The 12,861-nt window shown below is 42.8% G+C and overlaps 1 protein-coding gene across 1 annotated transcript in view; it reads right to left on the bottom strand.

Moving 5' to 3' along the window:
• Positions 1–12,861, bottom strand: part of ADGRA1 (adhesion G protein-coupled receptor A1) — a 538,647-nt gene that overhangs the window by 460,376 nt on the left and 65,410 nt on the right. Inside the window, exon 2 of the mRNA XM_060241372.1 lies at positions 4,464–4,535. Within this exon, the coding sequence (XP_060097355.1) occupies positions 4,464–4,535 (72 nt within the window). The remainder of the gene's footprint in view (positions 1–4,463; positions 4,536–12,861) is intronic.

Below are 12,861 nucleotides of genomic sequence, written 5' to 3' on the forward strand. Positions count from 1 at the left end.
AGGGGGCTGCTAGGATGAGTCATGACATTTGCTCATGGTCTAAATGAAGGGGGGAATCACTCTAGCCCAGTTCATCATATTGTTTCTGGTTCGAAAACTAAATTACTGTTTTCTCTCTCCATTATGTACTCAACAAATATTGGACATATTTGATGTTAGTATCTTACCTTTCTGTATCACTTTCCTAGAAAAGCAACCTATAGTCTTCAAATAGTGCTGTCCACCAAACATACTTAATTCCTTTCTGATTTGTTTCTGTTCTAAGCACCACTGAATATAAACTACTTAGCACAGCATAGGATTGCCAAGTCCAATTCAAGAAATATCTGGGGACTTTGGGGGTGGAGCCAGGAGACTTTGGGGGTGGAGCCAGGAGACATCAGGGCGGAGCCAGGAACAAGGGTGTGACAAGCATAATTGAACTCCAAGGGAGTTCTGGCCATCACATTTAAAGGGACCGCACACCCTTTTAAATGTCTTCCTTCCATAGGAAATAATGAAGAATAGAGGCACCTTCTTTTGGGGCTCATAGAATTGGACCCCATGATCCAATCGTTTTGAAACTTGGGGGGTACTTTGGGGAGAGTCACTAGATACTATACTGAAAATTTGGTGCCTCTACCTCAAAAGGCACCCTCAAAAGGCACCCTCAGCCGCCCTGAGCCATTCGTGGGAAGGGCGGGATATAAATCTCAAATAAATAAATAAATAAAAACAGCACCCCCAGAGCCCCCAAAACCTCCAGATCAATTCCCCATTATACCCTATGAGAATCGATCTCCACATAGAGAATAATGAAGTACTCAGCAGACTCCCCCCCCCCATTTCTGGCAACACTGAAGGGGGACTGGCCTCTCTACTCACAAGTTGCTGCCAACTTCTTCAATGTAACACAGACACCCCATCCCAAGAGGAAGCCTTTCAATCAGCGACTGAAGCCTCCAGAGGTAGAAACGCACATGGTCCTCTGGGGGCGGAGCTCCCCCCCCCCTCTGCCGGCCAGACTCCCCGAGGAGATGCCTGTAGCAGCTGGAGAGGATGCAAGGACTACGAGTCCCAGCATGCACCTCACAAAGGGAGGCCGCGCCGCTTCCCCACCTCCCCACCCCCACCCCCGCTGCCACGTTTTTGGAGAGCGGGGAAAAAGGCTGCTAATCCAGGGGTCCCCCGGCAGGGCGGGGGGGAGGGGGTTGGGAAGCCTAGCACAGCATCACTTGAAATATGGGAATACAAAACAATCTTCCTTACTCAACAGCCAAAAAATATTCCTCACAATCTTTAAACAGCACTAACATTTTGATTTTAGTCTGTATTTATAACTGGAAAGCCAGTTGAGTCTGGTCCAGCAGAATCTGAACAGGGATATGGGACTCATATTGGACAGCAGAAATCTCACTTAATAGATCAGCCTTTCTGGAATCCAGAGTAAATTCCATGGAGGTAGGCCCATTTCTCCAGTGCTAGGCCTTTGCCAAGGTGTACAAAATTGCTTACAGGAAATAGTTCCCTTCACTGAATTGCCACATTTTATTTTCTTCTCTCCACTAGACTTCCAAGCACCACAAGAGGTGGATTAGGGATTGCACAGAGTCTGGAACCAAGTTTGTTTATACCTTTAAATATTCCTGGGTCTCAAATGGCTGCTTTCACTGGCCAAACTGTTCGGAGTGGGAGTTTAGAATGCTCACTGATGTCTTGCAATAATGCCACTGTGAACAATGTTAAGGTGGTCTTCAACTTGCTGGAGTATGGAGCCAGAATAAAACTGGTTTGGAAATGTTTAGTTTTCTTACCTAGTGCTACAACTGCCACCAAAATAATATAATCTTTACAGTTTCACACAATGCTTATCCTATCAACTACATATGGGCATAGTGCTTAATAAGACCAGGAAAATAACTTAACACCTTTATTCTGGTGGTTGCTTCATAATTAAGTTTCATGAGTACACATAACTTCAAACTTCAATTTAAATAAGATGCATACTTTCATTGCTATTCTTATATATTGTAATAGACAGGATATACACTCCCAACTGCAAAATCTAAACTTAAGGTAATTAAGTAATGCTTCATGTTGATCTGAATGGCTAACAGTGCAATCCTATGCAGAGTTACTCCAGCCTAAACCCACTGGGTTTAACTGAAGCAAGTCAAAATAGGATCGTACTGAAAGTCTCCAATATTTGCAAGCAACAGTTAACTAGGCTGAAGTTATTTTGTGAATGTAAAATTACTCCCTAGGTACACATTTGAGGAGGTTAACTATCTAAATTTAATTAGTAATAAAAATAGATTGCAGCTAAATATTTTATCTGGAACAAACCTCAAAGAAGTTGCATGGACACACCATGGTGTTTATATATTATAAAACTGAAGCCTCCGAGGTTAGACACATATGCTTTTTTCTTTTTTGCCAAAAGATCCATTAGGAGGATAAATTTTTGAAGGACTCTCTAAAATATCTGCAACTTGATTAGGCTTCCCAATCCCCAGGTCCCAGCGGGGGATCCCCTGGTTTTACAGGCTTCCCCCCTCCCCCAGCCAACTGGCCAGCGGGGGAAGCTCCACCCCCATAGCCATTATGCACCTCCAGGAACGAGTCCCATAGGGCATGATGGGGAATTGATCCGCGGGTGTCAGGGGCTCTGGGGGGCCTGTTTTTTGAGGTAGAGGCGCCAAATTTTCAGTATAGCATCTAGTGCCTCTCCCCAAAATACCTCCCAAGTTTCAAAAATATTGGACCAGGGGGTCCAATTCTATGAACCCCAAAAGAAGGTGCCCCTATCCTTCATTATTTTCTATGGAAGGAAGGCATTCTAAAATGTGGGCTGTCCCTTTAAATGTGATGGCCAGAACTCCCTTGGAGTTCAATGATGCTTGTCACACCCAGTGTCTCCTGGCTCCACCCCCAAAGTCTCCTGGCTCCACCCCCAAAGTCCCCAGATATTTCTTGAATTGGACTTGGCAACCCTAAACTTGATGGAGGGACTGTTTTTAGATTCATATAACGTAATTAACTTGCAGCCTCGCAGGATAAAAAATTAATCTAACCAGTTTATGGGATTATTTATTCAACAAAGATCATTTTGAGGGGAGGAGGTTTCACTGTAACAGTGATTAACAGGAGAATTCTGAAAGCGCTGACCTATTCTCATTTTCTAATAGTGTTAATGGACTAAAACTAGTAGGTGTGAGCCGAAGCACACATTGCGCGGGAGACCTGCATGTCAGCTCTCTTGATGCTCCTTCAGCATTACAAAGCATCTGCCAGCTGCAACACTACAAGAAGGGAATTTAATCCTTTCCCCTCTATCCATATTTTTTCCTTGACTGAAATTTTTCTCCAGCCCCTCTTAAGACAAATTAGCTGCAGTAAGAAAAAGTTACCATATTTAATGTTTTTCCATCCTGATGTGGCTAGTATAAAAAAATTTGAATTGTGGTGGTAGAAATGGCATGAATGCTATGGCCACAACCCCAACTGATGGTGTGTTCAACTACACTAAATAATGCGTTTTACATACAGATTTTTGCTATTCTTCCACAGTAAAAATCCAGATGTAAGACACATTATTTAGTGTTGTGTGAATGCACCATGAGTCCATCCCAGGTTTTATCCACTGGCATCCAACAGAGCATCCAATCTATCTGTCAACAAGGGTTACCTACACTGAGAAACACAAGACTGCTGTCCAAAATGGCAGTCCTATGTCAAATTCTCTTAGAGGTGCAGTTCATGGAAATACACACGAATGAAAATACCACAGGTATTTGGAACACATTGGTTTAGATTACGGTACACTGACAGTAACGGTCTTATATACGGTAATTTGTGATGAGAAGCTACCTCCTTCTTGAGTTGGAGTTCTAGTACATATTGCAACATAACTTGTGTCCTGTCATCTTTAAAGTGAAGATTTCCTATCCACATTCCACATCACTGTTTACCACTGGCAAGGGTGAGCAAATGCTCCGCATGATGTTGAGACCTTAAGTAAGCTTCATTGCTCTTTACAGAAAGAAAACAGAAGGGATCTTTTAGCTAGCTTTTAATGGCAGTCCTGAACTTCCCATAACTTGTAGTTCAGCCCTCAGACTCTTCTGAAAACACAGTCCAGTCCATTTACACTGAGGACTATTAAGCATGAAAGTATGGTTTGGAAATTTAAGTGTTAGTTCAGCTACACAGTATAACCTAAACCACATTATCTTGCATTTGCCAGCCTTCATTTCACTAGGACATGCAAATGCACATTTGCCTCTTTGCTTTTCATTTATTTTAGTTCCAAACTGACACCACAGTTTTTGTGCAGTTTTCCTTATATTTATTAGTCTGAAAGAATGTCCAGAATCCTTATTCCTATACACTTTTCAGGACAACTATTGCATATTTGAGCATTTCAAATAAACCACAATGAGAGTTTTGAATAAAATGGGAAGGGGAACTAAAGAACTACTCACAGTCTCTCCAAGGATCTCAGCCCAATGAAAGAGTTGTTCTTTAACCATAGGATCTTGTTATTACTCAAAATGCTGAAAAAGAGTCAAGAAAGATTTTAGTCAATATAGCATGGTAACAATTTTGCTGATTAAAAACATGTAATTACAGTAAGTGACGGTTCTGTAAAACACTAATCACAGAATTCTCTGCTCTATTTGCATTTCCCCCTAAGGCAGCAAATAAGATAAAGAGGAGTGCTTACAGTAGAAAACAATTACATCTTCAACAAATTCCTGTTTATTAAGTAAGTAGCCAACATTGATGAAGACTCAATATAAATGTTAAAATATCAAACTTTGTGAATATTTTTTATTTTCTTGTGTTCACAAGCCAAAGGCATGTCATCAGCAGTTTAATGACAAGTCATTGCCCATCCCAATAACAAAATTAACTAATATATAATGAATAAATTAACATTTTTATATCCCATCTTTCCTCATGGTTCAAGGCAACCTGCAATAACAGTTCAAAACATTTTCAGTGAAACCCAGAAATAAAATAGCAAATTCAAAACCTCTCCCCCCTCCTCTTTAAAAGATGCTTGCCTGGCAAACAGGTAGGCCTTGCACCTGAATATTTCCAGGGAGGAAGCCCCCACAGAGCCACAGCTACAATGGAAAAGTCCCAGGCTTTGGTTAACGCCAGACAGGCCACTCTAAGTAGTGGGATAGCCAACAGATGGCTGCTTGATGACTGGAGTTGGCACAGAGAGACATAATGGAAAGAAGCAGTCCTTCAAATATGTGGGTCCCAAGTTACAAAGAGCTTCAAAGATCAAAACCTTGAATAAAACTCAGAAACATACCTACAGCTAGTGTATCTGTTTCAATACGCATAACATACATTCCTGGCAGCTAGTCCCTGACAATAGTCTGGCTGCTGCATTCTAGGCCTGTTGTAATTCCTGGATAGTCTTCAAGGGAAGCTCAATGTAGAGTATATTGCAGTAATCCAGCTGTGAGATCACAGAAGCATATATCAGCATGGGCGATCAGCTGAGTCTAGGAAACCAGAGAGTTGGTGAACCAGATATAGCTGGTAGAAGATGCTCCATGCCAACCTGCTTTTCAGACAGCAAGGCAGAGTCCATGAGCACTGCCAAGCACTCAACCTACTCTGAAAAAGTCAAGTTCACTCCATCTGGGACAAGTAGATTCAGTCCCTCTAGAATATCAGCCTTCCCTCACAAGCATTCCTCATAGGCTTTTGTATTATAATCCTTCTGCACTCTAAGAAACTACTGCCCATCCAGCAGTTAAATAGTTAACCCCCTCTCCCTCTCTCTCTCTCTCTCACACACACACACTTACATACACACACACCCCTATGACAAATGTTCTCTTCTGTGGTCACTAGTAAACAGACATGCATAATATCAGACCTTCAGTTCGATTTTCCAGTGCTTGGTAGGAACTAAGAGGCCTTTCCCAAGGGAAATCATCACAAAATTCTCCTTCAATTAGACTCTGTTCTGAGTTACATTTCTTTTTTGTAACCTGCTAACAATCCTTAAGCTAAAACATCAAGTTGTATCTGTAGGCTTGACTTCTCCTGACTCTGAGATGATACTTATTGCTCAAACAGCTACAGAGAGATGTTATTCAGAAATGGTTATTCCTGATTTGGTGCCACAGCAACTGAATCTCTGTTTTCCTCACATCATGTAGAACTCCACACTTGTTTGCTTGAACAATATATCGCTATGTTTGAACTGGTATAATCACCAAGTCAGTCCTAAGGGAAATCAACCCTGACTGTTCCCTGGAAGGTCAGATCCTGAAGCTGAAATTCAAATACTTTGGTCATCAAATGAGAAGGGAGTACTCACTGGAAAACCCCCTGATGCTGGGAAAGACAGAAGGCAAAAGAAGAAGGGGACAGCAAAAGATGAGATGGCTGGACAGCTTTACTGATGTAACAAACATGAATTTGAGCAGACTTTGGAAGATGGTGGAAGTCAGAAGGGCCTGGCATGACTTGGTTCACTGGGTCGCAAGGAGTCGGACTCGATCATGCGACTGAACAACAACAATCACCAAGTCACAAGATGACAGCCACAGACCTGCACCTCCTTTCAAAAAAAATCATAAGGTGCACTTTTGTCAGTAAAATGTGCAGCCCAGGCTACAAAAATGGGAAACTTGCTTAAGTAAATAAGAAGGAAACGGTCACAGTACTGCAAAAATGATGTGGATTGAAGAAATATATATAGGAACAAGTAACACATATATGCAGAGTTGCAACATTGTCTGGCCACTTCAACAATTCCCACTTCTCTTCCTAGATTGATGCCATATTGGGGATCCAGGTAAAGAAAGGGGGGAGGTAGAAATCAGGAGTGCCTTAGCTTCAGAACATAGTTGGAGGAGTATAAACCAACTGTTTGGTCGCTGGACAAGAACTCCATCCACTCAAAAGCCCAGGTGTCTCATCTAGGAAAGGTGACAGTGCACAGCACAAGTTGTTCTTAAAACTTCCTTCCCTTTCCCACAAAGGGAAAAATAACAAGCTAGAAAAAGGCCCTACAACACAGCTGTGTGCAATCGTTTATTTTATCTATTTAAGCACTTATCTTCCATCTTTTGCAATATACTTCAAAACACCTTTCAGGTGTATAAACTACAACAGCTTCAAGATTCAATGGACTAAGAAACAAGACAACTAGTTAAAAACAAATAAATCAAAAGAAAAAAAATAGATGAAAAGGGAAAAATCTAAATCCAGGAACAGATAACAAGTACTAAATAAACTCTGAAGAAAAATGCGTTTATCATCAGCTGAACCAGGCAATTATTAGAGTGCAAGAGCAGCAGGGGGAGCCAAAGACAGAAAGTGCTGCCTTGGGGGCCTGCTTGCCCAGTCTACCTTCCCTGCCACCTCCCACTTCCATGAAGGAGGGAAGGATGAACAAAGGAAGGAGAGGATACCAGCTCTGCCACCACCAGGCTCCCCACCCCAGGCTCACAGATGGCAGCACCTCATTCTCCTGCCCAAGTGTGTGCTGTTCAAATGTGACAGCTTCAAGTGAGCCCAGGTGGGTGGGGTGTAGAATTACTAACTCCAGGTTGAGAAATTTCTAGAGATTTGGGTAGAGTATGGGGAAGGTGGGACTTTGAGAAGAGAGGGGCCTCAGAAGATTATAATGCCATACAGTCCTCCCTCCAAAGTAGCTACTTCCTCTAGAACAGGGGTGGCCAAACTGTGGCTTGGGAGCCAAATGTGGCTCTTTCACTCAAACTGTGTGGCTCTTGAAGCCCCTACCACCCCATCAGTCAGCTTGGGGAAGGCATTTGTCTCTTTAAATCACTTCTGTAAGTCAAGCCAGTCAGTGGCTTGGATAATACATTTTAAGTTAAAGTTGCTTTTTTTCCACCTCCACCTCCCCCATCTATTTCCTTCCTTCCTTCCTGTGTGCCTGCCTGCCTGCCCACCTTCAAGTATTGTGGCTCTCAAACATCTAACATTCATTCTATGTGGCTCTTACCTTAAGCATGTTTGGCCACCCCTGCTCTAGGAGAACTGGTCTCTTTAGTCTTGAGATCAATTGTGATTCCTGAAGATCTCCAGGTCTGTAGTGGGGAGCCCAGCCTGCCTTCCCCTGCCCCCATGAAAGAAGCAGGAAGGAGAAAAAGCTCTGCCAGGTGTGGTGATCTGATTTGATTTCTAGCCCACCCTTCCTGTGAACAGGCTCAGGACAGGTTACAACTTAAGATAGGCACATATAGACATGGACAGCACAGTGGCACCTCTTCTCCTGGCTGTATGCACCCAGCCCAGGGCATGCCTGACCCAGACACACCTGACTCAAGCATGCACGGAGCCCAGCCTTGCTTCCCTACCATCCCCCTGCCACCATGAAGGAGGAAGGAAGTGGTTAGCTGCCAGCTCTGCTGTGGCTGCCAGGCTCTTCACCCACAGGCAGCTGTACCTCTCCTTCTGCCTGAATCTATGTGGACCCAGCTCAGGTGTAGCAGCTCAGGGCATGAAGACTTGGCTGTGCTCACAGTGACTTTGGAGGAGCCCAAGCCACTGTGTGTGTGCAGGGGAACACCCAGCTAGAGGCCATTCTGGGGCACTGAAGACTCTTGGACCTGCCTGGTTATAGCTCTAGGATCTTGACCTAGTCCTTAAGGTAAAAAAGCTAAAAGGTTTCAAACACGAACAAGACAAGCAGAATCTCCTCTACTACCAGCCAGTACTTACTTTTTAAATTATATAACATTCAAATTAGAATAGATTTGAGGTTATTTTACCCATGAAATGCCTAGTAAACTGGTTAGAGCAAACTACCAAAGGTTTCCTCGACTTCTCTTTGAGGGCCATTATGTAAGAAGATCCTAACCATTCACAATGGCTCTGGTGGATGAACTGCAATGATGGAATTAAGTTAGAAAAGCAACCTTTCGTTGCCACCACCATTGACTAGGCTCTACATTAATTTTTAGCACATATTTGGCCTTCTGCCACCATTGCTTTATTCATAATCCGATTCCTTGCCATTTCATTGCCTGAGGCTTCTTAGAGCAGGGGTGGGGAACCTTTTTTCTGCCAAGGGCCATTTGGATATTTATAACATCATTTGCGCGCCATAAAAAATGATCAACTTAAAAAACAGTATTCTGCCGAAGGAGAATGATTCAGGCCAGCAAAATTAATGCAAATAATTCTTTTTATTCTATTTGAAGTCATGTGAGGAGAGCCTAATCTGGTGCACACACACACACACGGCCCGCCACCCTAGGCAGTGTAGGCAGTGTAGAAAAAGCCGAACAGGAACTCAGTAGACCACATCCCCTAATATTAGCATATTAGGTCACACACTCATTAGCATATTAGGCCACACCATCTGGGATAATCAAGTGCAAACTGAACTATGGCAGTAACTTTTCCAGACCCTGCAGCAATTCTTGCCGGCCAGCCAGGCCCCAGGGAGGCTGCCACACAGTACATCTGGGCCCTGTGATCCCATCCCTGTCTTAAGAGTATCAGAAAGCCAACTTCTCAAGAGCATGAGAGGGTACCTAGATTTTATAAATACTTAAGAGCCTCTCTTCTTCAGTCTACTCAGCTGGGTCCCTATTCAAAACTGTAATACTTATTCACATTGATTCCAAATATTGGATGTGTACATCATATATTTCTGTTAGGAGAGTGTCCTGAACATATCTTCTCTGGAAATAGTGGAGAGTTTAAGCCTCATTCTTTCTGTGCTGAGACTGGCAAGGAGATGCTCCTTTGATGTGTAGTTAACACAAAAGCAAAACCAATTTTTCTACTTAGCGTACATGCTATAGTTTGGTGGTAGGGAGCTGGACTGGAGTCAATTATGGCACCTGGACAAATTACCTGCACACTACGTGGAGATCACTTGGAGAGCTGGGGATAGTCTAGATTTGGAGATCTGAAGGGTGGACTCTGAGGCCCACCATCATGGCTCCACTCCTTCGCTGTCAAGGGAGACAGTTATATACCAGGGCTCGCTCCTACTTTCTTGGCCTATCATTATCAACCTTTGCTTGACCAAAATATAGTGAAAGAGTTCGTCAAGAATTATAATGCAGACTTTATTAATTCACAGATAGGCTTCCAACATAAGCAAGACCTTGCAGCCAAGTCAAAGATTAAAAGCTTCCTTTCGTTGGCATAATCAGCATTACATGAAACATTATCAGCATTTGCCCAGCTTGTTAATCACTCACCTGTTAGACTCCTAATCACAATCTGTTAGCATTCTAAAAAGCTAACTTAATTATCAGCTTGCACCAGTAGCATGTGGTGCAGTTTGACCTTATCCACGGGGAGGACAGCAGTGATACAACAAATGATTTATTTTGTTTGCAGTCCTTGCATGCACAATAACTGGGTGACTAGCAGTGGCATCCTGAGACTACTTTGCTGAGAGTAAGTCCCACTGAATAAACCTCCTTAGGATAGCACTACAGGGCTGTAACCAAAACTATTATAGGATAACAGATTTGATCTCAAAAATGAAGAGGGTTGTTCCTCCATGTGGCAAGACAATTTGCTCTGCAAATATAATGTAAAATATATCTGGGAATTATCTTGATTAAAGATGTATTAAATTATGTTCTTGATATTTTCAAAGTGAATGGGCTGCTTGAGAGGAGAGTGAAATCAGCCATCCTTCAATCTGTATCTTTTCTCAATGCTGTTTGTGACAATTTGGAGCCTCATGTCTACTGATTGCCTAGTGCAGCTTTGGTTCTAGGGTTGCCAGCTCTGGGTCAGGAAATACCTGGAGACTGTAGGGGTGGAGCCTGAGGAGAGTTGGGTTTGGGGAGGGGGGGATTTCAATGGAGTATAATATCATAGAGTCCAACTTTGAAAGCAGCCATTTTCTCCAGGTGAACTAATCTCTGTTGCCTGAAGTTCAGCTGTAATCCCAGGAGATCTCCAGCCACCTTCTGTAGATTCACAACCCTACTTGGCACCATGTCCTAACTAAGGGGGGGGGGGGGGTTCTTCCACGGTTTTTCTTCTTCACTGAGTGATCCTAGCCAGTCGCAGAATATGATGGCATCACATCATCATCTACCAATCAAATCTGGCTAAGTGAAGATGTCATGGAGGGCAAATGAAGTTGCTTCTTTCAGTTTAAGTTGGCACAGGCCAGGGAACTTTCCCATTGACCCCATTGCTGAGACTATCAACCTGCCACAGCCATGTTTTTTTATTTGCTGCTCCGTAGGGCAATTTCACTGCAATACAGGGCCAGAGAAAGGACAGCAACCTTTCCAGAAGCTTTTCCAGCCCTTTGGGGGAATGCCATAAATTTCAGCCCCTTGTTTCAACTTGTTTTTCAACTTTTTTTCCACATCACAAATTACAGCATGATAAACTACAGAGCAAAGCACAGGGAGCAGACGGGGTGGGGGAGCACATTTTACAAAGTCCACAACATCTCAACAGCATTTTTGGCCCCTTCCTGTTCCTGGATACTAGAGAGCCTGGGCATGGCCAAAGACAGACTCTTGGGAACAAGCATGGTCTTGAACTGTGGTTTGCAGCTAGTGCCTTTGAATGAGCCGACAATGGAATCCTAGACCATCCCAAAACAACACCTGTTTATTTGTTTGTTTATATTAGGTTGGATTTTCCCTTCTCTCCAGGAGAGAAAAACTTTCTCCAACAGTGGATGACTTCTTCTGACAGAGAAAGGCTTCCTATGATAAAGAAAAGTATGTTTTTGAAAGAAACCTCTCTCCATTGGAGGGAAGTTTGGTGAAAAGGCATCATAGGATACAACACAGTCTAAGGGAACAATAGGATCTAAACTTATTTCACCTTTTTTGCTGCTATTGTTTTTTGGGTTGCTCTGGGGTAAAAAGCAAGAAACAAATATAACTATATCCTAGAAAACAGACTTCACTATCCAAGCACTCATGTAATTCTGTGGGTGAACAGCTAACCAGTACAGGTGGAGGTGAATGCAACCCACTCTCATACACTGACAGATCACTGCAAACAGACTTATCAGACATAGATAACAGGGAATTGAGCAAACAAGGAACTGAGCAATTTTTCACTGCTCAAAAGTATAGGTGATCTGTCCTAATGAAGCCTGACCTTTGAGTCATGACCAAGTTATAACATTGATTATTGGAATAAAAACCATACTGGAATAATGGCTCTTGTACATCGCTGATCTTGTACACTCTTGTACAATCTTGTACTCTTGTACAAATAATGACTCTTGTACATCACTAATCTTGTACATCGCTCTTGTACACTCCTAAACAGTTACACCCTTCTAATCTCATTGACCTCAGGGGGTTTACAAGACAGGAACTCTGCTTATGATTGCCCTAGCAGATGTATTAATTTGTGATGTGATATAAAATCTTTTCCCCCATATGTATGACAAGTCAATTGGTGAGAGAATGGGAATGGAGGACAGTAAATAAATGCAAAGAAAGGGAGGCCATGCCCACATATGCTGATTATGTGGCTACCAGACAAAATTTTTCAAAAAAAGAAAACTTTAAATTACGTAAACTGAATCTATTCATTGCAGTACATTTTTTCTCCTTTACTAAAGTAGTTGAAAGATCCTTTTCGTAAAGCCTGTGTAGAAAAAAGACCATCATACATCTTCCCATGTGGCAGGTGACCTGCCTCTACAAGTTGCCAACTCTGGGTTGAGAAATTCTGGGGACTTTGGGGGTGGAGCTGGGGAAGCCTGGGGTTTGGGGATAGGAAGGATTTCAGCAGGACAAATAATGAAAGTGGAAGTGCCTAATTTTTTGGCTGCACACAAACAGAGGTGATGAGAAAGGAAGGAGAGTGGGAGCTGGAGTATCTCCCAGACTCATTCACCTAGCAGCACCATTGCATCTG

This window comes from Heteronotia binoei, chromosome 6, assembly GCF_032191835.1.
Source record: "Heteronotia binoei isolate CCM8104 ecotype False Entrance Well chromosome 6, APGP_CSIRO_Hbin_v1, whole genome shotgun sequence".
NCBI classification, from domain to species: Eukaryota; Metazoa; Chordata; class Lepidosauria; order Squamata; family Gekkonidae; genus Heteronotia; species Heteronotia binoei.